Below are 27708 nucleotides of genomic sequence, written 5' to 3'. Positions count from 1 at the left end.
TCATGTCTCATCTTTGAGGGCATCTGCTCAGCACTGTGGGGATCAGAAAGGAAATCCTGACCCACCGCACGTATAGTATTTTGCACAGCTGGATGATCTCATTATGGTAGTTTTCACCTTCCTCTGAAGCATGAGGCACAGACTACTGCTGAAAGCAACATAACACACTTCTTGACCTCTTGGTCTGATTTTCATAAGGCAAAGCTTCCATTCTGGCTTCTCTCTAGTTTTTTCTCCCTTCCCAGGGGTCATTAGTCTGGATATGTTTTGGGAGACTTTTTTCTGTTATAGATTCTTGGTTTTCTTTTCACTTATTGCTTCAATTAAAAATTAGTTATCTAACGGGTTGCCTTGAAAAATATGGCGCATTACAGTTTAAATGGTTCATATTAAATGGATAAATTCTTATTAATTATGTAATAAACCAGTTGTGCAATCCATATAGCCAGTGTGAACTTTGGGAATGAACTTTTTTTTAAACGAATGTAGCTAAGTATGAAAGTGTGTCATCTGCAGCTACAAGCCCAGCAGGGGGCACCCACAATAGTGGGGTATTGATTTTATACAAGTCTTACATAAATACTATCTCATCTTTTTATGCTTGGACAGCAATGGAGAAATGGCTGTTCTATAATTAACAGATCGTTAGAATCCTGCATATGCTTCCCGGTGGGATGTATCTATTTTAATAAAGGTCAGATGTGGGGACTGAACTGTTTGTATCTCTTTGAAAACTGGAATATAGTACAGCTCCTTATCTGCCTTCTCTGACACACAACCCACGGGCTTGTACCAACTAAATGGATGCAGGATGGCATGAAGGATATGGACTAAAAGGCCACTTTATATCCAAAAAGTGACCAAATTTCAGACCATGCTTATATCTGACATTAAGGAGAGAGTGAAACACTTTCTACAGAAACAGAGAAATTCACTTTCAAACAGGAAAGTACTTCTTTTAATGGGGAACCCAAGTTATTTAGGACACTTTTTTGTTACCTTCAGCAGATGGCTGTTAGTGTGTATGTGCGCATGCACAGGAGAGCGTGGGGACTGAGTCCATAGAATTTGAGAATGGTGCCTATAGAAAAGCTCCTCAAATACCTAAACAGTCCTCAGTTAAACCACCTCACTGCCTAAAAGATCTCTTGCACACATTTCATTGGTCCAGACTTGTAGGTTTAATCCTGAAAAATTATGTTTTTACCTAAAAAGAAAAGGAGTACTTGTGGCACCTTAGAGACTAACCAATTTATTTGAGCATAAGCGAGCTCACGAAAGCTTATGCTCAAATAAATTGGTTAGTCTCTAAGGTGCCACAAGTACTCCTTTTCTTTTTGCGAATACAGACTAACACGGCTGTTACTCTGAAACCTGTTTTTACCTAAATTTGACATTTGAACATTAACATGTAACAAGCTGTGGTCATCTTGAATTGTGTTGGAATGTTTCATGTAACCCTCTATTGGGGGCTGGGGAAAGGACAGATTTCTATTACCCAACCACAAATAATTTGAGCACACTGTCTTAATTGTCATCAGAGCTGCCAGTCTCAACATTAGCTTCAACTTGGGAGTGATATGTCCCTCCCTGGATCACCTGAAACATAAATATATCACTTGGCATCCAGATTGACAATGGCCCTGTTACTTAGGGATCTGATAGCTCAACAAGACTGCTACCATGTCAACTCATTACAGAGCGCTTATCAAAAATTGTTGATTTGTTTGAAACAGTTTATTCAATCTGATAATGACTTGATTTTATCACCCTGACTGATTTTATATTAACCCACTTTGTTCTAATTGAATTTGCTTATATCTACTTTATTTTATGTTTTTGCTTAAGTAGTTGGGCCTAGATTTTTTAAAAGGTATTTAGTCATTGCTCCATTCAGCATTTCAACACCTAACTGACCTAGGAGCCTAAGGCTCATTTTCAAAAGTAACTTTAGGATACTAAGAGATTTAGTGCCTAAGTGCTTACGACATGTTTGAAAGTGAGACTTAGGCTCCTAAATCAGTTAGGCATTAACACATTAAGGGGGCAAAAATATCTAGGCCTTAGTTAATAAAATAGATACAATTGGAAATCTGTGTGGTTTGGATTTTTTTTATCCTCACAGACATCAAGATTCTGGATTGGAGGGATTCCAGGGTAAATACAAGAGGCATCTCTGTGGCCCAGCTAATGGCGGTCCACACAACTGCTCTATAGTCCTCTCATAACTGGTGCCTGAACAAAAACACTATTACCTTTTGAAGGACAGTTGACTTACATAGTGATTATTTCTTTCAATAAGCAATGTTGGTTCCAGAACCACTTTGGAGGTGGTGGATACCAGCTGATTAACTGAAAGGCTGACCAATTCCCCACAAAAAGTCTCCTCACACGGCACAGATTTAAAATACCCTGTGTAATTCATGTGCTGCTTTGCCATTTCAAATTCATGCTGATAATACCCCACACTTCAACACAAAAGAGGCAGATAAACACTTTTTTTTCCTCCAGGACTGTCAAAGGAGCATCTTTTACAAGACTACAGAAATTTCTTGTTGCTTGAGTCCTTCATCACTAAAAACCTGCAGCTAGCCAGCTATGTGTTCATCCCTTAGCTGCAAAGCAGGAACCACTTTGAGTACCTTTGACTTTCTATCTTTGTGGTAGAAGGGGATTTCCCAGTGACTCCAGCTTCTTGAAATTCTTGCTTTTGGACAGATCTCATTTTATGACATGTCCCTCCAGCCAATTGTCTCCTGGCAGCTGCCACAATAGGCTGCATGTACTTCATGTCACTGCCACCAGAGTCAGGAGAGTTCTTCTCTCACCTGACTAAACACCAAGCTCACTTCATGGACTCGGACAAAAAAGCTTGGCATGGAGATTTAGGAAAAAAGTCATGTGTAAACATCACCTCCCTTCAGCCAAACAAAAAGCACTTTTGGACTCTAAGCATAGTAGGGGCTGAATGAGTGGAAAAAACAGGCTATTTCATATCTTGGTTTCACCGATCAGTTTACCATAGAAAGAGACGACCATCTTCAACAAACCAATTCAAACAAGAAATAGTGGCAAAGAACTTCTCACCTTTCATGCCAGGAATTCCAAATATATAATTGCCCCATGGAACATTCAGTATCTTTATCTTGGGGTGCAACAGTAGGTACCCAACCTTTTTCTGGTGAAGGTCCCCATCCCCTTTTGATGGACTGGATGCCCGTTCACAACGCGTTACCCATATCACATCCTGGCACAACTACCTCCTCTCCATTTTCCTCTGCCCATTCACTTGCCTTCTTCCCTCCCCCCCCCTTCCATTTTTCTCTATTCCTTGCTTGCTTTCCCCCCTTTCCCTTTTCACCAGAAGGCTGTATAATCCTTGGGATTGAGGGTTGATTTGTAGATCCATGGAGGTGGGCATCCTGCCCTTTTGTGGGGGAGCCAAGTAAAGAGTAGGCTGCTGGCTGAGTCTGTAGACCTGTACATATGAACCACCACAATCAAAGATGCATTCAGTGCTGCCCTGGGAGCAGATGAGTAAGGAGTCATGCAATTTTATCTCCACCCATCCAACATTATGCAGCTTTCCACTCATCCTGTCCTCCACCCTGCAACCTCTTAAACTAGTCTGATGCCCTGCCCAGGCTAGTGCAGTGTTTCCCAACAGCAACCATCCCAGTGCCACCTTTCGGTGTAGTGCACAGATTGAATTTCTAAACTTATCACTCACTGCATGGGTCAAACTGCCATCCCGCAGTTCGCACACACAGCTTATGAACAACCCTACAACCAAATATAGTATGTGAACAATGGAAAATGGCATCTTTTGGCAAGAAAGCAGATTTCCATTTCAGCCTTCCTTGAGGACAGCTGAAACTTTGGAGGCTGGGGATTGGAAAAGATATGTTTTAAAGTTATGAAAGGTACTTTGAAAGCATCCGGTCTGCCCATTACCCAGTTTCAAACTACAAATCATTTATTGACGAGTCACCCATAACAATTCCAGGGTATAGAGTGAATATATACGGGGGAAGTACTGTTCCCCGGACTGGATTTTTGGAACCAGGGGATCAAATATCTGTGCTGCTGAGTTATAAATAACTTTAGTCATCTAAGGGCCTAGTGAAGTCAAGGGGAGTTGTATCACAGCCCAAGCATATTTGTCCCCAGAAAGCATAAAACTCCCATAGGGTGACTGAACTGCCATGTCATACTTGCACTAGAACACACACCCATTGAAACCCCAACAAGAAACAAACATCCATTGAGACCCCATGACAAAGCTGCTCAGACCCAGCAGGTGCCCTTAGGAAGGAGCTCAGTGCACCTGGCTCCCGTGATCTTCCCCAGTGATCCGGTGCCATCACAGGGACACGGGACGGTATCCCACCCTGTGCCCCAAAGTCACCTGATAGACTCATGGGCCCTAGCAGGCAGCCACTGGGATAGCCTAGGAAGAGATTACTGACCTCTGGGGGCAGCCAGCCAGTGAGCTGCCAGGAAGAACCCAAGCCCTGAGCTAGGAAAGGATCTACCTCCTATCACACATCCCCTACGTCTCACACCGAGAACCCCTGCCTCCCTCACCTTACCCCTGCCCCCATTGCCCCCGCCTGCCCCACAGATAACCCCTGCCTCTCCCCCACCTTACCCCTCCTTAACCCTACCCCTATTACCCCCTGCCTGCCCCATTGATAACCCCTGCCTCTCCCCCATTACCCCTCCTTAACCCTACCCCCATTACCCCCTGCCTGCCCCATTGATAACCCCCGCCTCTCCCCCATTACCCCTCCTTAACCCTACCCCCATTACCCCCTGCCTGCCCCATTGATAACCCCCGCCTCTCCCCCATTACCCCTCCTTAACCCTACCCCCATTACCCCCTGCCTGCCCCATTGATAACCCCCGCCTCTCCCCCATTACCCCTCCTTAACCCTACCCCCATTACCCCCTGCCTGCCCCATCGATAACCCCCACCTCTCCCCCATTACCCCCTGCCTGCCCCATCGATAACCCCCGCCTCTCCCCCATTACCCCTCCTTAACCCTACCCCCATTACCCCCTGCCTGCCCCATCGATAACCCCCGCCTCTCCCCCATTACCCCTCCTTAACCCTACCCGCATTACCCCCTGCCTGCCCCACCCATAACCTCTGCCTCTCCCCCACCTTACCCCTCCTTAACCCTGCCCCTATTACCCCCGCCTGCCCCACCAATAACATCCACCTCTCCCCCATTACTCCTCCTTAACCCTGCCCCAATTACCCCCTGCCTGCCCCATCGATAACCCCCGCCTCTCACCCATTACCCCTCCTTAACCCTGCCCCAATTACCCCCTGCCTGCCCCATCGATAACCCCCACCTCTCCCCCACCTTACCCCTCCTTAACCCTGCCCCCATTACCCCCTGCCTGCCCCATCAATAACCCCCGCCTCTCCCGCATTACCCCTCCTTAACCCTACCCCCATTACCCCCTCCCTGCCCCATCGATAACCCCCGCCTCTCCCCCATTACTTCTCCTTAACCCTGCCCCCATTACCCCTACCTCTCCCCCATTACTCCTCCTTAACCCTGCCCCCATTACCCCCTCCCTGCCCCACCCATAACCTCTGCCTCTCCCCCACCTTACCCCTCCTTAACCCTGCCCCATTACCCCCGCCTGCCCCACCAATAACCCCCGCCTCTCCCCCCACATTACCACTCCCCATTACCCTCTGCCTGCCTCATCACTAACCCCCCCATTCACCCACTCCCTAACCCTGCCCCCAATTACCCCTCCCCCCACATTGCCCCCTCCAATGACCCCCTTCCCCGGCCCCATTTGCCCCGTGGCTGGAGGGGGCGAGGAGCCCCCCTCACCTGCCTTGCCCGCTCCGCTGGGGGAGGGGTCTGGGCTCGAGTCTCCACGCCGGCCGCAGCCCCGCCGACAGCCTCTGCCTCTTCCCACAGCGCCGCCGCCCGCCTCTCCGGCTTCCGGCCCCGCGCCGCACCATAGAGTCGCTCCGCCGGCAGCAAGAACGCCTCCCGGACAGGCAGCACGGCAGCGGCCATCTTGGGCTAGGGTAGGGCGGGGGAGGCAGAGGGTGAGGTTGAGGCTGCGGGCAGAAGGGCGGAGCCCTGCCAGCGCCTGAGGCTGGAGGTGGCCATTTTGGATAGGGGCAGAGAGACTAGGGGTTGTATGGCCGGCTCCAGGCTTGCACCTAGCTGTGGGTCGAGGGGCCGTGGGCCGCCTTCCTGAGTGACATAGGCAGCCCCGCTCCCCCGACCTCAGCATCCCGTTGGGGGTCGCAATGGTCTCCGTGCGGGGAGACCACAGTGCCTGCTGCCCAGGAGCTGGAGGGGGCAGCAATGCCCTGCACCTCCCCCCTGGGTCACGCCCCCCCCCCACCGGGAGGGCTTGGCTCCAGCTGCAGTGTGGCTTCAAAGGCGGTGCCCCCACAGCAGCCCCTGCCAGGTCCTGGGGTGCAGCTGAGCCCCCCGGCACCAGCCACTCACAGCGGAGCTGAAACAGCACCTTCGCTTTAGTGCCCCGTGACCCCAGGGCAGGGATGGGGCCCACACTCTGCAGGGGCCAGCAGGCCTGATGAGAGAAATTGGTACATCATGTTCGCTGGGCCACACCGCCTCCCATTTCACTCCATTTACACAGACATTAATGGGGGAATTGACCTGGGGGCCCCAGGATGAGATTCCCCTCTCATCAGCCTTGGGTGAAGGAGAGCAGTTCGCTGGTCCAGCAACAGCTGTCATGGCAACCAATTTGTTTGACATCACGATGAATTTTGCATCCATTGTTCTGCCTCTGGGGCAGCCTCACACAAGCAAACAGTGTCACCTGAATTCTCATAGAAGAGCAGCCTGCAGGCAAAGCAGAAAACGGTTGGCCTGTAGCATTGCTGTGCCGTTTTGAGTCAGGTTTTGTCGAAGTCCGCCTAAAATCTGCCTGGCCTAGGCTTTCACATTCCCTTTGAGATTTAACGTTGCTGTCTAACATCTTCATTTCCAGGTTTTATAAGGGACATTCCATAGTGTCCAGTGTATCTGGCTTCTGTCAGGAAGCTTTGAACTGTAGTGGCAGGGTCGGGGGTTCCCTTTGGTTAACTGTAAAGATTTATATAGTAAATCTGGTGTTTTATGAATTTACAAGCCCCCCATTACTATAGTATCTGAACATCTCTCTACCTTTAATGTTTATAATCTTCACAACCTGCCTGTGAGGCAGGGCAGTTCTATTATCTCTGTTTTGCAGATGGGAAACTGTGGTACAGAGTGACTAAGTGACTTGCCCAAGGTTAAACATGAAGTCTGTGGGAGAGCAGGGAATTAAACCCAAGTTTCTCAAGTCTGAGGATTATGTTCCAGCCACTGTCCTTCGTTCTTCTGGAAGGCTGACATATGACTCCCTAGAAATTCTGATTATTGGTCGCGAACCAACTCCCTTATCCAGACGTCTGAAAGGGTGTTAGCAGCGAGCACCATTCTACCTGCAAATGCAGAAACAAACACCTACTAGAGGGGAATTGCCAAGAGAAGAAGGGGGCTGACCTGGCTTCAGTACAGTTGGTTGGAGGTGAAGGGAACGAGGATAGGGAGAAGGCTGACAGTGGACCCTGAAGCAATCTCAGAAGAAGGCGGAGCCTTGAAAATGCAAGATACACAGATCCAGCATACAGCTAGCAATAATGCAGAAATCCACTTTCTTGCTGTTACACTCAAATGCAGAATCTGAACTCTCTCTGATCCTGTGACATATTATAGAATTCACCTCCACAGCTAATAAATAGCCAATTAAATATATACTAGGGCTGTCAATCGGTTCACTCACACGATTAACTCAAAAAATTAATTGTGATTAATCAGTTTTCATTGCACTGTTAAACAATAGAATATCAATTGAAATTTATTAAATCTTTTTGGATGTTTCTACATTTTCAAATATATTGATTTCAGTTACAACACAGAATACAAAATGTACAGGGCTCACTTTATTTTTTTTTTATTACAAATATTTGCACTGTAAAAATAATAAAATAAATAGTATTTTTCAGTTCACCTCATACAAGTACTGTAGTGCAATCTCTTGTGAAAGTGCAATTTACAAATGTAGATTTTTTTTGTTACATATCTGCACTCAAAAACAAAACAATGTAAAACCTTAGAGCTTGCAAGTCGACTCAGTTCTACTTCTGTTCAGCCAATTGCTAAGACAAACAAGTTTGTTTACATTTGCGGGAGATAATGCTGCCCACTTCTTATATATAATGTCACCTGAAAGTGAGAACAGGCGTTTGTATACCACTTTTGTAGCCAGCATTGCAATGTATTTACGTGCCAGATATGCTAAAAAATTGTATGCCCCTTCATGCTTTGGCCACCATTCCAGAGGACATGTTTCCATGCTGATGATGCTTTTAAAAAAATAATGCGTTAATTAAATTTGCGACTGAACTCCTTGGGGGAGAATTGTATGCCCACTGCTCTGTTTTACCCGCATTCTGCTATATAGTTCATGTTATAGCAGTCTCAGATGATGACTCAGCACATGTTGTTCATTTTAAGAACACTTTCACTGCAGATTTGACAAAATGCAAAGAAGGCACCAATGTGAGATTTCTAAAAATAGATACAGCACTCAACCCAAGGTTTAAGAATCTGAAGTGCCTTCCAAAATCTGAGAGGGACGAGGTGTGGAGCATGCTTTCAGAAATCTTAAAAGAGCAAAACTATAGAACCCAAAACACGAAAAAAGAAAATCAACCTTCTGCTGGTAGCATCTGATTCAGATGATGAAAGTGAACATGCCTCGGTCCACACTGCTTTGGATTGTTATCAAGCAGAAGCCGTCATCAGCATAGACGCATGTCCTCTGGAATGGTGGATGAAGCATGAAGGGACATATGAATCTTTAGCGCATCTGGAACGTAAATATTTTGTGGAGCCAGCTGCAACAGTGCCATGCAAACGCCTAGTCTCACTTTCAGGTGACATTGTGAACAGGAAGTGGGCAGCATTATCTCCTGCAAATGTAAACAACTTGTTTGTCTGAGCGATTGGCTGAACAAGAAGTAGGACTGAGTGGACTTGTAGGCTCTAAAGTTTTACATTGTTTTATTTTTGAATGCAGGTTTTTTTTGTACATAATTCTACATTTGTAAGTTCAACTTTCATGGTAAAGAGATTGCACTACAGTACTTGTAATGGAGAAATTGAAAAATATTATTTCTTTCATTTTTACAGTGCAAATATTTGTAATAACAAATAAATATAAAGTGAGCACTGTACACTTTGTATTCTTCATTATAATTGAAATCAATGTTTGCAAATGTAGAAAACATCAACAAATATTTAAATAAATGGTATCCTGTTATTGTTTAACAGCGCAATTAATCACGTGATTAATCACGATTTTTTAAAATTGCTTGACAGCCCTAACACATACACAAATTTATATATAGGTAATTGAACTCCACCTGAGTTTGGAGTTTAGGTTGTGCAGTTTGTGAGGAACTGGATGTGTGCACTGTGGCTGGCTAAATAAATATTTCCATTATGGTGGTATGCACAGGCCACAGTCAAGATCAAAGCCCCATTTTTCTGAGCACTGTGCAAACATAGAAAAGATACACTCCCTGGCCTGGAGCATTTACAATCAGAAATCTACATTGTGATCAAACCAGAAGGGAGTGTGTGGTGGAGCTGAGGAGTCTGTGAGCATGTTTGGGTATTTACAGTATTTGGCTGGTATGGAACATGAACGTAGATGTGAATTGTAGCATAATTGGTGCCTTCCTGGATTTGTAATGTTAGTATTGATAAGGAGTGCAGTTGAGCAACTATGAGGCCAGGTCTACACTACACACCTAAATCGGTATAACTCAGGGATGTGAAAAATCCATACCCCTGAGTGACGTATACTGACCTAACCCCCTTTGTAGACAGTGCTAGGTCAACAGGAGAGCTTCTCCCATCAACATAGCTACCGTGTTGGCATAGGAGCATCTTCACTAAAGTGCTACAGTTGCACTGCTGTAGTGTTGTACGTGAAGACGAGCTCTAAGTTAAAATTTTGGGGAGCAGATGAGGCCACTAAGGTTCATTATAGAAGAGTATTGTCTCAAGGTAGGGTTTTGTCGAGCCAGTATAGCTATACTATACACTACACTACTTTCTAGTGTAGACTCAGCTTATACCAGCGAAAGAGTGCTTTTACAATAAAACTTTTCCCAGTTCCCCAAACAAAAAAGCTGTACCAGCAAAAGTTTTTTTTTTTTTTTTTTTTTTTTGCCAGTATAACTGCATCTATGCTACGCTTTTTGCCAGCATAGAAATGCTGTGAAAATATCAGACCCTTAAGCAATGTTAATATATTGACAAAAGTTTCAAGTGTAGACCAGGCATAAAAACCCTCTGCTGCTACAGAAGTGGCCAGATGAAACTCAGCCATTATTTTTAGAAGCAAGAGACACTGAAGATGCAATGAGAATGTTCTTGAGCCACAACTTTACCTTTACTGGAGGGATACTGGTACAGAAAAACAACAGTGGCTCCTAGTCTCAGGGTTGATCTGATTGGCATTTAGAGAACAGTCCTATGTGTTATAATCTATAAAAGCAGAGCTGTTAGAAAGCACAGATCTCTATAAACCAGCTGGGTTCTAGGTACATTTATTTATTTACCTGTTATCAGTGAATAATATGAGGCCTCCTATAGACTGACTGCTTGTTAAGATTCCGTTCACTATAATCTAAACTTTATTGCTAAATGTAACACTTACTCATACTGTAAGACCATGGTGTTTAGTCAGTTCAATTCAGTGAGACTTTATTGGTATGACAAGGTCTGCAAGTGTTGCCAAAGTGTAAAAAAGAGGCAAAGCTCTCATTTATCTGTTAGAAGTAGCAGAGAGCCATCCAGGATATGGCTACATATTCTGTTTGAGGCTTGATCCTCTGTGTCCATTTCTGATCTGCTGGCAGGTTGCTGCATAGTGCGATGTCATTTCTCTCTTTTCTCCCAGGGTCAGGAGTGGTTTTACATCATTTTTTTTTGATGGGACACCTTTTGACTTCTGAATACTTGAGGAAGTCTCTTTTCAGTCATATTTCAGACACTGGTGCAGAAAGTGCCTCCTGTCTCAATTTCTTCTGTCTCTCATTGGTTGCATAGTCTGTCTTCTGTGGGTATGGATCGCAAGATAGTTGAGAACAGCAGATGGTGAGCTTTTTCAGAAGTTATGTTAACAAGAAGAGGTTTCAGAGTGGTAGCCATATTAGTCTATATCAGCAAAAACAACAAGGAGTCCTTGTGGCACCTTAGAGACTAACAAATTTATTTGGGCAAAAGCTTTCGTGGGCTAAAACCCACTTCATCAGATGCATGGAGTGAAAAATACAGTAAGCAGTATATATATTACAGCATATGAAAAGATGGGAGTTGCCTTACCAAGTGGGGGGGGAGGGGCGGTTGCCAGTGCTAATGAGGCCAATTCAATCAAGATGGAAGTGGCCTATTCTCAATAGTTGACAAGAAGAGGTGAATATCAACAGAAAGAAAATGGCTTTTTGTAGTGCTAACAAGGCCAATTCAATCAAGGTGGACGTTGCCCATTCCTAACAGTTGACAAGAAGGTATGAATATCAACAGAGAAAAAATTACTTTTTGTAGTGACCCAGCCACTCCAAATCATTATTCAGGCCTAATTTGATGGTGTCCAGTTTGCAAATTAATTCCAGTTCTGCAGTTTCTCGTTGAAGTCTGTTTTTGAAGTTTTTTTGTTGAGGAATTGCCACTTTTAAGTCTGTTATTGAGTTTCCAGGGAGATTAAAGTGCTCTCCTACTGGTTTTTGAATGTTACAATTCTTGATGTCTGATTTGTGTCCACTTATTCTTTTGTGTAGAGACTGTCCAGTTTGGCCAATGTACATGGCAGAGGGGCATTGCTGGCAGATGATGGCATATATCACAGTGGTAGATGTGCAGGTGAACGAGCCCCTGAGGGTGTGGCTGATGTGGTTAGGTCCTAGGATGGTGTCCCTTGAATAGATATGCGGACAGAGTTGGCAACAGGGTTTTTTGCAGGGATTGGTTCCTGGGTTAGTGTTTTTGTTATGTGGTGTGTAGTTGCTGGTGAGTATTTGCTTCAGGTTGGGGGGCTGTCTGTAAGCAAGGACTGGCCCGTCTCCCAAGGTCTGTGAGAGTGAGCGATTGTCCTTCAGGATAGGTTGTAGATCCTTGATGATGCGCTGGAGAGGTAATTTTCCCTCTGTTGATATTCATCCCTTCTTGTCAACTGTTGCGAATAGGCTACTTGATTGATTTGGCCTCGTTAGCACTGACCCCCCCACTTGGTAAGGCGACTCCCATCTTTTCATGTGCTGTAATATATATACTACTTACTGTATTTTTCACTCCATGCATCTGATGAAGTGGATTTTAGCCCACGAAAGCTTATGCCCAAATAAATTTGTTAGTCTCGAAGGTGCCAAAAGGACTCCTAGTTGTTTTAACAAGAACAATTTCTCCCATAGGCCAGAACGGACCATTATGACCATCTAGTCTGACCTGCATAACACAAGCCATAGAATCTCACCAGTAATTTCAGCATCATATCCATAACTTCTAGTCGGGTTAGAATATCTCTTTAAGAAAGGCCAACAATCTTGATTTAAAGACTTCAAGTGATAAAGAATCTACCACATCCCTAGGTAAGTTGTTCCAATGCTTAATTACCTTCATTGTTCAAATTTGCACCTTATTTCCTTATTGAAATTTGTCTAGCTTCAATTTCCAGCCATGGGATCTCATTACACCTTTGTCAGCTAGATTAAAGAGCACTCTGCTATCAGAAGTCTCTTCCCTACATAGGTGCTTGTAGACCACGATCAAGCTTTTGTGATTTTTATTCTGTTCAGTCCAATGCAATTCAGAGGAACAAGAAATTCATGGTTGTAGTTTGAGTTGTACCCAGAAGACAACAGAATTTGCATGAGCCTTTAACAGAAGTGGCTTACCTGCTTGCACACAATGTACATGCTGCATTCAGCCTTCTGCCCAGGCTTTCTAATCAAACTCTAGCTCGGACCATACCCTGTAGATCACTGGACTGGAGTACAAAGTTTGCACTGATAATTCATATCCTCTGTTTACTTTCCCACTGCTCTCTGAATTACAATGTCATGGGCAAAAGGGGTTCCCTGCAGGGGCTGCTCTAGCTATAGGCAAAGCAGGCAGCTGCCTGGGGCAGCTGGTGCAAATCTGAGTGATGCTGCAAGCCAGGTCACGACGCTACTCACTCAAATTTGAGTGAATGGCACTGAAAACTGGTGCTTGCTCCCCACACCCCACTTCTACAAACCATCAGAAGGCTCGTCATGCACCCTAAGAAAGTCCAAGACCACCCCCAGTTGAGAACCTCTATTCTAGCAGGTAGAAGATAGCACACTGAAGTTTTGCCTTGGCGGCAGATTGTCGAGTGGCCTCTAATCCCTAGTCTAAATTCCCCTCTGCCCTATGTGAAAACTAGTTTTGCCTGTGTCATTTAGGAGCTTGAGGAATAGGTGTCTCCCCTCCTAACTATATATACAAGCTTCCTCTGACTGCCTTTAGTGAGCCAATTTCCTTCCCCAGTTTGCTTGTCAGGGCTGTGTGTATTCAGTCTCCCACATAGGCACTGCAGAGTGGCAGGGAGACTAGCAATAGCTGCTAGACTAGTCTAAACAGTGTGGGTGACTAGGTGAAAACTACATGCACAAGGCAGGTGGTCTGTGTGAAAGTTTTCCCCCCTAAATACTATGCATTTTCTTTAGTGACATAATGTGTGTATCATAAGGAGATATTTTCAATTCCGTTAAAACTAATTGCTCTCTGTGTTTCATAGTAAAATGACTCAGGGGAGAGATTTCATTAGAGTATTTTGGACAGAAGAATGGACATTAAAAGGAATTACTATAGTACAGTGGGAGGTCTGGGCTTTTCACACCTCAGACATTATCCCTGTCCCATACAGCACGGGGGCTTTAGGATGTGGCTTTCTCAGTCATTATGAACCTAAAATATAGTATAAATCAAGGTACACACCAACGCACCTAGCCCCCGGCCTTGTCTAGATTAGGATTTAAAGGATGTTAGCACACATAACTAAGATGTTCTAAACTGTGCTAACACCTGAGCTCCCCTCTAGGCATTTAACGCAACCAGTTTAACACGTCAGAGTACACACTGCCTTGTCTGCACTAGCCTTTTTGAATGTGTTTTTTGGCAATATGCCTTATATCCTGTTCTAGACAAGAGCTTTCAGTTTGTGCCCAGAACTCAGATGCCACCACTGCTGGGAAACAGACCAAGGGCTGAGATCCAAGAAGGTATTTATGTGCCTGACTCCCATTGTACTGGCCTGTAAATGAGCACACCAAGCATCACACTTTGCTGCAGCATCTGCAGCAAATCCACAGTCAATAGAAACGGTCAGAGACATTTGGACAAAATAAAGAGTCATAAAGAACCTTTACCCAAAACTCAGACTGCTTCCTCATTTGAGCTTCAGGATTAGTTCAGGTAAGTGAAGAGAGAAAGGACTTCTTCCCCTGCACCACCCTCTCCTCTCAGATTGGCAGATTCAGATGGCAATGAGCTGGATCATCAGTGCTAGTGCCTGAGCTAGGCACTGCAGGGGCTGACATGTTGGCAACAAGATGATTGTGACCATTTAGATCAAGCAGGGTGATGGGAAGGGAAAGGATAGCAAGGGCGAAGTACAGCAGGTGTTCACACCCCTCATATGTCTCATGTGTTGGCTACATAACAAAGTGGGACATCAAATAAGGTCCACAAATGTGGACTCCCTCTGATGAAGAATGCAAAGGTGGGCAGCTCAGAAGCCTTACACCAAGACTGGATAAACAGTGGTGCCTAAAAGTTAAGCACAAAAACTAAAATCCAGGGGAGTTGTGGGAGCTCAGCACCTAAGACAACCAGGACATTTATTCAGGTGCCTAAACATGGATTTAAGTGCCTAACTTTAAGCATTTACATTTGAAAATTTTGGCCTCGGTGCATATTTGATGGAATGATGGAAACACGTTTCAGCAACAGGCATGGGCTGATTTCCAGTTGCACTATGTACCATGGCTACAGTTTGCGGTGTTGTATAACCATGTGGCTATTATGGGGAATTGAGTTTCTTTCTTGATTGCTGGTTGCTCTGTGGTGTTTTGGACATATTTAGATTGCTGGCTCTTACTGCTTGCCTGCACTACTCTGAGGATGAGATACAGGTATTTGCACAGCCTTTCACCCTTATCATGTTTATTACAGTAATATCTAGGGGGGCAACCATGAAGAGGACCCCATTGTTCTATGGAACTGCACACACAGAGAGAATAAGACAGTCCCTGCCCCAAAGAGCTTACAATCTAAATAGGCAAGACAAAAGGTGGAGGAAAAGGTGAGAACATACAATCAGAGTGAACAATGAGATGGCAGCAAACATCATGTTAGTTTTGTAATTAGGTGTTTATTATTTAAATCCTTTCCCCGGGGTTATATTATGAGGGGATTAGTTAGATGGAAAGAAAGGAAAAGACAGGGCTGGAGAGTGTAAGGGTGAGAATGTACAGCGTGAAAATGGCAGAAAGCAGTCTGATGACAGCACTGTCCATTGGTCCTTGCTTGAACCATGGTCCCTTTGTGCAGCTGCTGTGCCAGCTTCAGGCTCTGGCTGGCTCCTCCCTGCCATTTCTTTCCCAATCATAGAATCATAGAATATTAGGGTTGGAAGAGACCTCAGGAGGTCATCTACTCCAATCCCCTGCTCAAAGCAGGACCAACACCCACTAAATCATCCTAGCCAAGGCTTTGTCAAGCTGGGCCTTAAAAACCTCAAAGGATGGAGATTCCCCCACCTCCCTAGGTAACGCATTCCAGTGCTTCGCCACCCTCCTAGTGAAATAGTGTTTCCTAATATCCACCTAGACCTCCCCCACTGCAACTTGAGGCCATTGCTCCTTGTTCTGTCATCTGCCACCACAGAGAACAGCCAAGCTCCATCCTCTTTGCAACCCCACTTCAGGTAGCTGAAGGCTGCTATCAAACCTCCCCTCACTCTTCTCTTCTGTAGATTAAATAACCCCAGTTCCCTCAGCCCCTCCTCGTAAGTCATGTGCCCCAGCCCCCTGATCATTTTTGTTGCCCTCCGCTGTACTCTCTCCAATTTGTCCACATCCTTTCTGTAGTGGGGGGACAAAACTGGACACAATACTCCAGGTGTGGCCTCACCTGTGCCAAATAGAGGGGAATAATCACTCCCCTCGATCTGCTGGCAATGCTCCTACTAATACAGCCCAATATGCCGTTGGCCTTCTTGGCAACAAGGGCACACTGCTGACTCATATCCAGCTTCTCGTCTAATCTCCAGGTCCTTTTCTGCAGAACTGCTGCTTAGCCAGTCGGTCCCCAGCCAGTAGCGGTGCATGGGATTCTTCCTTCCTAAGTGCAGGACTCTGCACTTGTCCTTGTGAACCTCATCAGATTTCTTTTGGCCCAATCCCATATGGCTGAGGGGAGGGAGACAGTGAGTAGCCCTCCCCCCCCAAACTCTAGGTCCAGAGGTGACCTAGAGTTTGGGGGGGACCATCACAATAAGCACACAACTGGTTTATTTCTTTACACGGCTGGGGTTGTGGCTTTAGTGCAGAGGTATCAAACATACAAGACACAGGCTGCACAGCCTGTTTGTGGTCCAAATGGCATATTCAGGATCAGCAGAATCTCAGCTTTTATTATTAAAAAGAAAGTTTCTTGCTTTCAGGGTTCTGAAGAAAATCTTCCAACTGCAAACCCATGTTACTTGTGCAGTGTTGTCTGAGTCTGCAGGGAGCCTGAAACGCTGTCTCAGAGGTGTGACCTTCTCTGCCTACTATTAATCTCACTGTAGTGTTAACTCTGCAAACTAATGAGACTTTAGATACCAGTACATTAACTATATCTTTGCTTAATTTAGCAGTGGAATGGGGGTAGGAATCGACCCCAAATTGGAAGATATTACAGGGAAAGAAACACTGGGAAGAAAGGAGGAACAACCTAAAGCCAGGGAAGAGGGAGAGAAAGGAGGATGAGAAAGCAAGAACAACAAATTGCAGAAATAGCAAGGCTCCTAGTGAGGAGCAGAATTTTCCTCCAGTTGAGGCAGAATATCCCTCTAAGCCAAGGGACTGAACACAATAAATAATGAGAATAACTAAAAACTTAGTTTATAGGCTAGACTCCCAAATTTCCCATTGACCTCCATGGGCGATATGCTGTGGGTTGAAGACATATGCAGTCATGCATTTTTATATGCCCCACAGACCATAATTAAAAAGGGATTTTTGTATCTCTCCCCAGAATGACTTTTACACCCCTGCCTTGGTGAACATAGCAGCATAGCTGTTTTTCATGCTGGCTAGTAAGCTCAGTCCTCAGGTGAGTTTTTACCAAGCTCTGCTTGTGGATAATTATTCCCTTCCCTTTAGTTGCTCTTAGCCAAGCCGTGAACATTTACTTCTTTCATTCTTTTCTCATAAAATTTCCAATATTTGATATTACAATGCAGCCAGAGATTTTCCATTGCTATTTACTTTGGGACTGATCAGATGTAGTACAATTATAGGCATGCACCATACACCAGGCTTAGCTATAGTCCTTGTTAACGTGACGCTCCCAATTAAATGCAGTTTTAGTTTCCCTAGTACTGTGCTGAGCCTTTAAGACCCCACTCTTAACTATTTTCAAAGCAAATTCAAAAAGGAGGACAACTGCTTTGAAAAATTTAATGCTAGTTCTCTGAAGATCTTTTAAAATAACAGATGTGAATGCAGAGATCTCCAAATGAAAAGCCAGGGCGTGTGCAGTTCCAGGAGTTTCCCTTGCAGCTGTAGCTGTGTCTACATCTGAGATACGGTGGGCAGATGTGGCATAGCCTCCGTGCACACAAACATGGGCCCAGATCAGTAGGAGGGATCTACAAAGGGGCAGTATTGTGAACAAAAAGGCATCAGGAGTTTAATAGATTTGTTAAAGGTCGCTTTAGAAACGTACAACAGATTTGGAGGATTAAAAAGGGATTTTAGTTGTAGCAGCTGCAATGCTAGTAACTGTCCCATCTCCAAGAACAGAATTTGAGGCAGCATCTGGGAGGAAGTCTGGTTTGGTATTGTGGCTGTTTTTAAAGTCCCCAAGCTATGTGTAGCTTGACTAACTGTAACTGACCACATGAAGTTTTAAAAGATCACGCCGGGTTTTTCAGGCAAGGTCATATTTTAGGGGAGATTTTCAGAGGTACACATGGAAGTTAGATGCCCAACTCCCTAACTATTCTTTGTGCCTTTGGAATCTTTCCCTTGGCATATACACTGGTCTTAAAGGAGTTTAATAATATAGGCCTTGGATCCCAGTAAATCAAAAGGGATGGGATTGAAAAAAAATTCTGTAAATCAAACAGCTACTTTTAAAAAAGTGATTTTGAAGTAATTCTTGTTTTGGAAAATAAGCTCCTCAGTCTGATATGCTGTTGTGAGAGAAAAGGCAGCTAGTAGCAGGCTCTCCATGCCCACTGGGGACAGGGAATCTATTACAGAATTCATGCTAGCCCAAACAATGCTGCACTCACCCTAGACTAGGGCCCATATTTTTAAAAGGTATTTAGGTGTTGCTGTGCATGCAATGCCTAATGATTTAGAAGCTTGAGTCTCACTTTCAAAAGGGATTTAGGCACTTACAAGCCTAAATCCTATTCAATCACTTTTAAAAATGAGACTTGAGCTTCTAAATCGGTTAGGTGTTGTAACACTGAGTGCAGCAACATTTAAATAGCTTTAAAAATCTGGGCCTAGGAAAACAATTGTAGCACTACAAGGATGTTAGTTTCAAGTGGAGACCTCTTGGCCCTGTAACTGCTAGTCAACAGTTTACAGTCTGTGCACAGACACAATTTAAGCTGGCTTGAGAGCTTATGGGGTGGGGCAAAAGTGGGTTGGGCAGCTTAAAAATCATGCTCTATCTTAGGTCCATAGTTAGCTACAGCAAATGTTGATCTAACACTGCACGGCCTTATACACAAAGGCTAGATGAACTCTGTTAGAACACTGAAGCATTCTTTTAAAGCATGGTTTCTAATTGTAGTAATTTAGATGGTGGAGACGGCTCTTGCTGTAACTGTTTGAAAATTGGCAAAGAGTCATGCGGCACCTTATAGACTAACAGACGTATTGGAGCATAAGCTTTCGTGGGTGAATACCCACTTCGTCGGATGCATGTTTCAAGTTCAAGATGAGTGAATCTGCATCTACCCTCCAATGTTACAGCTGTACAGCACCATACCCTCTGGGCTGTGTGCTGTTGGGATGTTTGAATCCAGTGCTGTATTTCTGTAGCAGTGTTCCAGGGTATAGCCATTGGATGCCAGGCACTAGGCATTCCCAGCGGGTGGCTTACTCAAGTACTTGAACAGTACATGTACATCACTTAAAATGCTCCACAAGAGGCAACTACAAAAATCCCTCATGAACCAGAGAGAAACATGGAACTCAGTCATTCATCAGCACTGACTGCATGGTTTTTCTTTTTAATAGAAATTAAATTACTTGCTTAATATACATAATGTAATGTTTACTTTCCAGTCTAGTAGCTTTTCAATACTTGCTTTCAAGTCACATGGCAAACACTGTACAAAAATGATAATAAAGAGAAACCGATCGGTGAACACAGTCTGTGTTTGAAACACTAGAACCAGAAAGGGTTAGGTTTATCTAGAGCTAACACATAGCAAAGGATACATATCACGCAGACCCATTCCAGTATAACCATGCATTACCAGAGTGTGCTCTAAAGTCAGCTACATACAACTGGTTTCTAATGGAGCAGGAAGACAGCACCCTAAAGTACGCAGAGGGATGCTCTATCGGGTACCATAGCCGTAGTAGAAAGATTCATCAGGACGGTATCCATATGCAGTCGCAGGGCGGCCAGGAATACAAGCTGGCTGACCAAATGCATCCACTCCAATGCTGGGGAGGGGAAAAAAAAGAAGAGAGAAACTGATGTTGATGCTTGTGTTTCACATACAGGAAGTGCGCTCTAGGGCTGGGGCTCTCAAACTTTTTCCATAGGGCAGACCACATTCAAAGGTACTATCTTGAGCACCAACCCCCTTTGGACTCAAGATTCTGCAGACCCTCTCTCCCAGTCATGATCAGGTAATATCTCTGTAGAGATTAAGGCAGCTCCTGAAAAGGAAAAGTAACACTAGGAAAGTATTTGATGGATTCTTTTAATAAAATGTTACTAGTTGGGAACAGAAGAGCTGTATCACGTGACTAGCCAACATTCTGTGGACTACACTTTTGGAACTTCTGGTTTAGTGGGCAATGCAAGGGATTGGGTGATGGGATTCCTAGATCCTGCTATACTATTAATTCAGTAGCTAGTCACTTCACTATGACTCGATTTCCTTGACTATAAAATGAGGATAATACTTCCCCGTCTGAGAGGATTTTAATATATTGCTATAATCCAACATTGTTGAAAACTGATATTGATGCAAAGCCCTCTGCTAACTGTATACAACAAACCAAATAGTCAAATTATCTTCTGACCAATGGAGAGAAACCCCAAAGTTATTGGGGAAATGCCAACTGCAAATATGGCACTGATTATGTACTAGGTCAGAAATTCACACCATAGTTTCTGAAGTGATAAGACTGACGTCCAAAGGGCAGACAGACTTTATCATGTACTAAAGCCCTCTATGTTCTAGCCAGACTGAAGGTTAATTTGGTATTCATATACAGTATCATTTTTCACCCTCTAGCTGTCCCAAATCAGTGAGTTAGATACAAAAAAGTGACAAATATTCTACATTCAGCAATAGCTCTGAGGTAGGAGACAGAGGCAGAGAAAAAAAGTGAATGTTGGCCAGGACACTTGATTATTGCATACTCTTTGGTATTATGCCATCTTTTACACTTGCACCTGAATAGACAGAGATGGACAAAAAGGACCTCAGTGTAGTGTCTGACTAGAACTACGGGGGAAGGAGCTGAACTTCTCACACAAAGACATTAAAGGGCTAGTGGCCAAAGTGCTTAAAGTGGGGAAGAGATGCACTTTATTACTGCTGCCATTATCCTGCACATACTGAACACAGTTGTTGTAGACCACAACAGCATTAACATGTCAAAGAAAGGGATACCCAGGACACACAGATTGGTAATATCTCAAGCCCTGATTCAGCAAAGCACTTAAACACCTTTAACTTCAAGCCCATGCTTGAGCTAAACTGGCATCATGATCAACAGAGCACTGAGAAGACCATGTTCCAGCACTTTATCTTCACACAGACACTGCTTCCAGCAACATGAAACTGGGCAGGACCTAGGGATGAACATGAGGAGTTTGGTGCTTGACCAGTCAGGAAACCAGTGTACCTAAAGGATACTACAATGATAATCCAGAGAGTGGAGGACTTAAGAGTGCCAGACCCGCTTCCCCAGGGACAGAGAATGGCCAATAAGCCAAACTGCAAAGGAGACGATTCCTTTGCAGGTTACAGCCAGATATACACCTAAAGGCTGTGTTAGTATGTCTATACTGGTATACTATGCTGGCAAAGCCCTCCTAGCGTGGATGCAGTTTATCCCAGCTTCCCTAAGCAAAATAAATCATACCGGTAAGAGTGCAATTTTGCCAGAATAACCACGTCTACACTAGGATCTTCTGCCGGCACAGCTGTGTCAGTCTTGGATCACACCTCTTCATGCTTCTGACAGACAACTACCAGCATGAGTTTGTATTGTAGACCTGGCCTACTAGCGCTCTGCTCCAAATCAGGATGCAGTGGTTCTGAGAGCTGTCTTTTTCTCCCTGAACCAGGAGTGCTATTGTCACACTTCACTAATTCACCACGGCCCTGGGGAAGGCCTGGAGTGCCATGCTGAACAAATTCCTCAGGAAGCTGAGGAGTCAAATAACACTGGTACATGCTCTAGTGTCCTGTCTGCTTAGGGTGGGGACGAGCTAAAGAGCATGGTCTGCGGCCTGCACGGGCTCCCCCTTCCTTACTGGAACCACTCCAAATTTCCGGGACTCTTTTACAAAGCCCTTTGGGAACGGGCATGTGATCTTCAAGACTGCCTCACTTTCCAGGTTTCTCTGCAGCAGCTGCAGTCATCCAGTAGACTACCAGGGAGCACTAGGTATGGCCTTCTCAACAGCAGGCTTGAGCCAAATGAGACCACGGAGGGTCCTATCCTCACCATCTCCAGACACACCTCTTCTCCAGTCCCCGAAGAATCAAAGACAATCAAGCACTGCACTCAGAACTAACCAACCATGATTACAGCCAAGGTAGGCCAAAGAATGGATTTCCCTTCCAGCCTCTCTGCTTTCCCCAGCATATAGCACCTTGATTCTCCTGTGACAGGCCCCTGGGAAAGGGCAGATAGATTAGATGGAGGGCTCTTCTCAAGCCTAATTTTCTGTGTACAGGTCACAGAGTCACTGAAAATAATAAACTGACTAGTCTATTTTCAAGAGCAAAAAGTAAAACTGGGGAAATCGTGAAAAGTAAAGTAGATTTTCAGCTTTCAATTATGATAATCTCAGAATTTACTAACATACTGTAGGTAAGGGAAAATGTGTCTGAATATGCCTGATTCTCTATCTGTTATGGTAATGTAAATCCATGGATGTCAGTGGCATTACACAAGTGAAAAACTGGGGTGATAGGGTAGAATCAAGTCCATACTTTTTGTTAACCACTGTCCCTTTAAGTCAGAACTTCAGTTCAGGAATACTTTTTCTTCTTTCCTTCCACAAATTCTCAAAATGTTGACTTATCCAGTTCAGACTCTACAGTCAAATAATTTGTAATTTTAAAAAGTAACTGGTTATAGTTTGCAGTGTTGGTCCCAGGATATTAGAGAGACAAGGTGGGTGAAGGCTCAAAAGGTTGTCTCTTTAACCAGCAGAAGTTGTTCCAATAAAAGATATTCCCTCACCCACCTGGTCTCTCTAATTTGTTATAGGAAACTCAGTTCTTCATTTTATTTATTTTTTACATTGTTGTTTTGTCTGTGATTGATGTTACATCAGTTTTGGATAATTTACTATTTATTATTGTGGTAACAACTAGAGACCCATCACATCTGTGATCGTGACTCTCATTTCTGAAAATTTTAGGCTGGGAAGACACTATATATATGGCAGGGGGGCCACACTATTGCCAGCTGAAGGCTGCTTCGGCAATTGGTCAGAAACCCAAAGACCACACCTGTTTTGCATAAAACAGAATCAGGTGCAGCCCCTTTCAACTTCAATGTGGTGATATGGGGGGAGGAGATGCAGGCCCCAAATGGCTACTTAGTTCAAGACAAAACTCAGCATCCTCACTCAGATTCAGATTTCCTAAGGGCAGATTCTCCTAATTAAATATGAAAGTGGCTGCACCTAGCACTGCAGAAGTGTGTGGGTTTCTTCTGGCCTTTGTCCGCCTTAATACAGTATATGATACCAAAAAAAGGAGTGGAATATTGTGCTGGCCACAAGTACTATTCACCACTAGATGGCACTCTCTCCTCATTACAGAATATTGCCAAGTACTTCCAACTATTTCCAGTTTAGTAATCCTTATTTAAACAACTTCTAAATGTATCTAAATGGATAAAAAGTTAGGCACAAAAACATGGTTTCAATTACATTCTCAGCAAATCAATTTTTTCCCCTTTTAGTAAATGTGTAAGTAATTAGGTACAGTTCCCTACAGGTTAAACTTTGAGCAGCGTCAGTTATTTCCAAATGGTTCTGACATATGGTAGTATCCTGAAGAAAAATGTAAGAGATGGATCAGCTGATAACTACTTCAGAGATTGCATTAAAAAAAAAAGAGAACAGAAAATTATATTAAACTCACCACCTCCCAGAAAATGGTGCACTAGCTAAATATTTTCCTTAGGTAAATGAATCCTTTTCTATGCCTCAGAAAATACTGGTTTTGCTTTCCAGTGGGTTTAGTGCTCTTTAAAAGTCTCAGCCTACCCTCTTGGATGATTGGGATTGGTGGGCAGAGTCTACCTGAATGAAAGCCTCTCCATCCCTCCATCCCCTCAGCTGAGGGAGGGGCCACAGAACCCAGAAAATAACTGAGTACCAGGGACAAAAAGTGAACTATCAGGGGCCAGCACTGCAAACTGAAGTTCTGGTGATACCCAGAACTGCTATACTAAGAGCAATGACAGCGTAAGCATGCCCCATGCCTGCGTTCTGCTGCAATCTTGACCTGGAAAGGCCACCTTGATGATGGAGAAAGGAGTTTAGTATCCATGTCCCACTGAGTTGTTCCACACCTCTGCCAAGGATGGAGCCAGTTGTGATGTTGGGGTTTAAGATGTCCACTAGTGACTAGACTGAGAACTTGCTTCATGGATTCTTATTTCTACCTTAGACCCTAGACTATCCCATGCTTTGCTGCACACTGGGCTACCCACATTTGCCACCCGTGCCTGTCACCTGCCCTTCTCTTCAAATCTTCCCATTTCATGTTGAGGTGCGTAGAGTTAGATGTCATTCAGAATTGTTTGTTTCCATGTTATTCGCAGTCTTCCTCGCTTTCTTCTTTTGTTTTCTGCTGTCTTCTTTTGTAGATTTGTGAGCAGGTGCCGTATCCAGTAATTTTTCTAACTTCTTCATTCTTCTTCCTATCTTTATTTGTTATTCCCAATATTCTTCTCAGACATTTGTGATGAAATGCATCCAGCTTTTGTGTATCTTTCTTGGTAAGTTGCCATGTCTCACTGAGATACGTTGTGATGGCAATAACAATTGCTTTTATTTCTACACTAGCAATCAAATCCAAACTTACTCTTAACTAAAGAACTGGTATTAGTATTATTGATAGCATCTAAAGGAGAGCTGGGCACCATACAGACCCCTGTTCTGAAAAGGCAGTGACATATTTTAATGAAATCAAGCAAGTAACCCCGATCCTCCACCTCCTCAATCCCCCTTAAAAAAAAATCCATCATTTTCACTTCCCACTACACAGTTCAAATTGATACCTAATGGGAGCTCATTCATACCACATACATTTATCTAATAGAAACCGATCGCACAACATTGTAGTGAGTCTGGAACAAGTGAGTTTCTGAAATTGCCCTAATCTATAAACTCTTAAGGCATCTTTGTCTTAAATTTTTTTTTATTTGATGGGAGAAATTGGTGACTGTGCTCACCACACAGCAAAAGCACCACTGTTTTCTCACGGATGGTTTACCAACATGTCTGGGACTCATGGAGTTAAACAGGGAACACAACTAATTATTATGTAATGCTAACCTCAGTTGCTGGTTCATTTTGAGACCCTTTAAAATATGAACTGTGTATTTTACCCCTATGCACTCTCTTAATGATTTGTTTTTTTTAGACTGAAATCACTTCCAGCCATCAGTTATACCCGCGGTCTCTACACATGCACTTCTCCAAGCACAAATATTTCTTTTTCCTATTGGTCTGCCAGCCCCTGTCAGAGCAAATTTCACTTTAAACTAAATGCAATGATACTTAAAACCTCTTGGATTACTCAGGCTGCTGGCATGATCTATGACCTTCCCAAAATGACAGCTGAACTTTCTAATTTGCTTGTACGGCTGGGGAACCGAAGAACACATGCCAAGGGGGAAAATGCTCCTAATGTGCATGAGTGAAGAGAGATTTCTTAACAGCTTTATTTATTGATATTTATCTTGATTCATAATGTACAAAAATAATGCGCCTGTCCTGGGCCCATGGTGCCTAGGAGACATTTTAAAATACAAAAATACAATCAAACAAAACTAGCAATGTCACCCTTATCCAAGCCAGGAAATGCCAAGCAGTATCCCCCTTCCCCACATATACCGGCTCTCATTGTACCCGTCCCTTGCTCAAAGCCTGAGAGAACAGACAGGCTTTGTAGTAGGCCTGGAAGATTGGGCTGTTTCAGACCAGGGGATGAGGGTATTCCAGTTCAGGGGCTCGCACTGGCTGTAACTCTATGGTGCAGACAGAGAACAGGGCTCTCTAGGTTCTTCCACATTAGGAAAATTAGCATCTGTATTACAAAAATGGCCAGCGATGGTGTACATGACAGTGGTAAAGACACCTCAGCCCTGCCTATACCGGTGCTCAGACCGTTCTGAGCACTGGTGCTGACAGTTACTGCAATATGGGTACTAATTCCTCAAGTGCAGGCAAGCCCTCAGAGAGGCAGCTCCCAGGTCATTTGGGACTTTATGAGTCAAAAGAAACATTTTGAAATCTATCTGGAAATCCAAAGTAGCCAGCACAGAACCCAGGGCACCCATGTTGTGTGCTCCCAGCAGAAAATACTGCTGAGGACATAGGCAGCCTCACTATACACCAGCTTCAGTCTCAAACTGCATTTAAAGATACCATATAGCCGCATGCAGAGTGCACTGCAATAATCAAATGGAGGTGACACACACATGAATGAGGAAAGCCAGGTCCACATCTGAAAGAAGAGGTTGCAACCTCCTGATGAAGTGGAGATGGACATAGGCCTTCTGGCAACTGCTGATACATGACCCCACAGATTTCAGAACTTGAATATAGATTTAAGAGCTTGACTTTAGGGACCTAAATAAGAATTTTTTTGGCCTCTGTTGCATGTTTGGCACCCAAAAACACAGGGACCAAAAATAATTGGCCACTGAAAACAGGAGGTCAAGGTCACATACAGTGTTAGTGTCAGAGCCAGGATTAGAAGCCAGGTGTCTTCAAATCCTAGTCCTGCTCTGAAGACCAGCCAACCCCCACTACCTACATATTTTGCATGAATCAGATTGATGCAAGGCCCACCTGTAATTTTGAGAGGCACTAAACTAGTCAATGGGAACACATTTTAAAAAGGTCTCCATTTAGTACAAGTGCCAATGTTTATCCACGCACGCAAGGTGGGGCCTTGATCCAGAAAAGCACTTATGTATGAGCAGAACTTTGCGCTCATTAATAGCTCTACGGACTTCTGTGGGACTACTCACATGCTTAAAGCTACTTGTGTGCTTAGGTGCTTTGCTGAACTGAAGTTCATTTGCACGCATAACTATGCAACACATGTACACACATGGGATCCGATCCTGCTCCCACTGATTTATAACTGTGATCTGGCAAAACTTCCACAGACGTCAATGGAATCAGGATGAGGCCCATGTTTTTGGGTGTGCAGGATCCTTTGAAAACTTGGCAGCAGTGCTGCCCACAGACATGGAGCTCCCTTTTTGAGAATCACTTGCATACCTTATTATGATGAATATTTTAAGAATACGGTTTAAAATGTGCAAGGTTCTCCCCCCCCGACACACACAATTGGTATTCACAATCATCTTATCCTCAGAGTCCTATCATTTCACTTCTGAAAGAGAATGTATTAGTCAGTGACAGTATTGTTGATAACATATGGTACTGTTGCAGTTCTAGCCATCCTGCTGTAAAATCCTATGCCATAAAACTGTGGAATGCATAAACTGTATCAGGTTCCTGTGTATAACAGAGAGGATGAATTATGTTCAATACATAGTAGAAGACTGTATTTTTCACTCTTGGGGTACCCAAGCCATGAAAGTGAAACACCACTCACCATAACTTTGAGACATAAGCCCAGCATAATAATACATAAATAATGAAC

The 27708-nt window shown here is 44.0% G+C and overlaps 2 protein-coding genes across 7 annotated transcripts in view; both read right to left on the bottom strand.

Annotated features, from left to right (window-relative positions):
* SCYL3 (SCY1 like pseudokinase 3) overlaps positions 1 to 16083 on the bottom strand; it is a 42947-nt gene extending 26864 nt beyond the window's left edge. For 2 of the 5 annotated variants that reach the window (XM_074960931.1, XM_074960936.1), the window contains exon 1: positions 5859 to 6009. The gene's annotated coding sequence lies outside the window, so the exon portion shown is untranslated. Of the gene's footprint in view, positions 1 to 5858; positions 6010 to 14506 lie in introns of those variants that run through there. The other 3 variants (XM_074960934.1, XM_074960933.1, XM_074960935.1) reach the window with 3 other exon arrangements.
* Positions 16084 to 19568: 3485 nt separating this feature from the next.
* Positions 19569 to 27708, bottom strand: part of KIFAP3 (kinesin associated protein 3) — a 126052-nt gene continuing 117912 nt past the window's right edge. Inside the window, exons 20-21 of one of the 2 annotated variants that reach the window (XM_074960930.1) lie at positions 25770 to 25817; positions 19569 to 20040 (exon numbers count right to left, since the gene is read on the bottom strand). In XM_074960930.1, the coding sequence (XP_074817031.1) occupies positions 19908 to 20040; positions 25770 to 25817 (181 nt within the window). In that variant the 3' untranslated portion in view covers positions 19569 to 19907. The remainder of the gene's footprint in view (positions 20041 to 25769; positions 25818 to 27708) is intronic. The other variant, XM_074960929.1, reaches the window with a different exon arrangement.

The sequence above is a fragment of the Natator depressus genome, chromosome 8 (genome assembly GCF_965152275.1).
Source record: "Natator depressus isolate rNatDep1 chromosome 8, rNatDep2.hap1, whole genome shotgun sequence".
Taxonomy (NCBI): Eukaryota; Metazoa; Chordata; order Testudines; family Cheloniidae; genus Natator; species Natator depressus.
The sequence above is the reverse complement of the archived record's forward strand: the minus strand, read 5'-3'. Positions and strand labels throughout refer to the sequence as shown.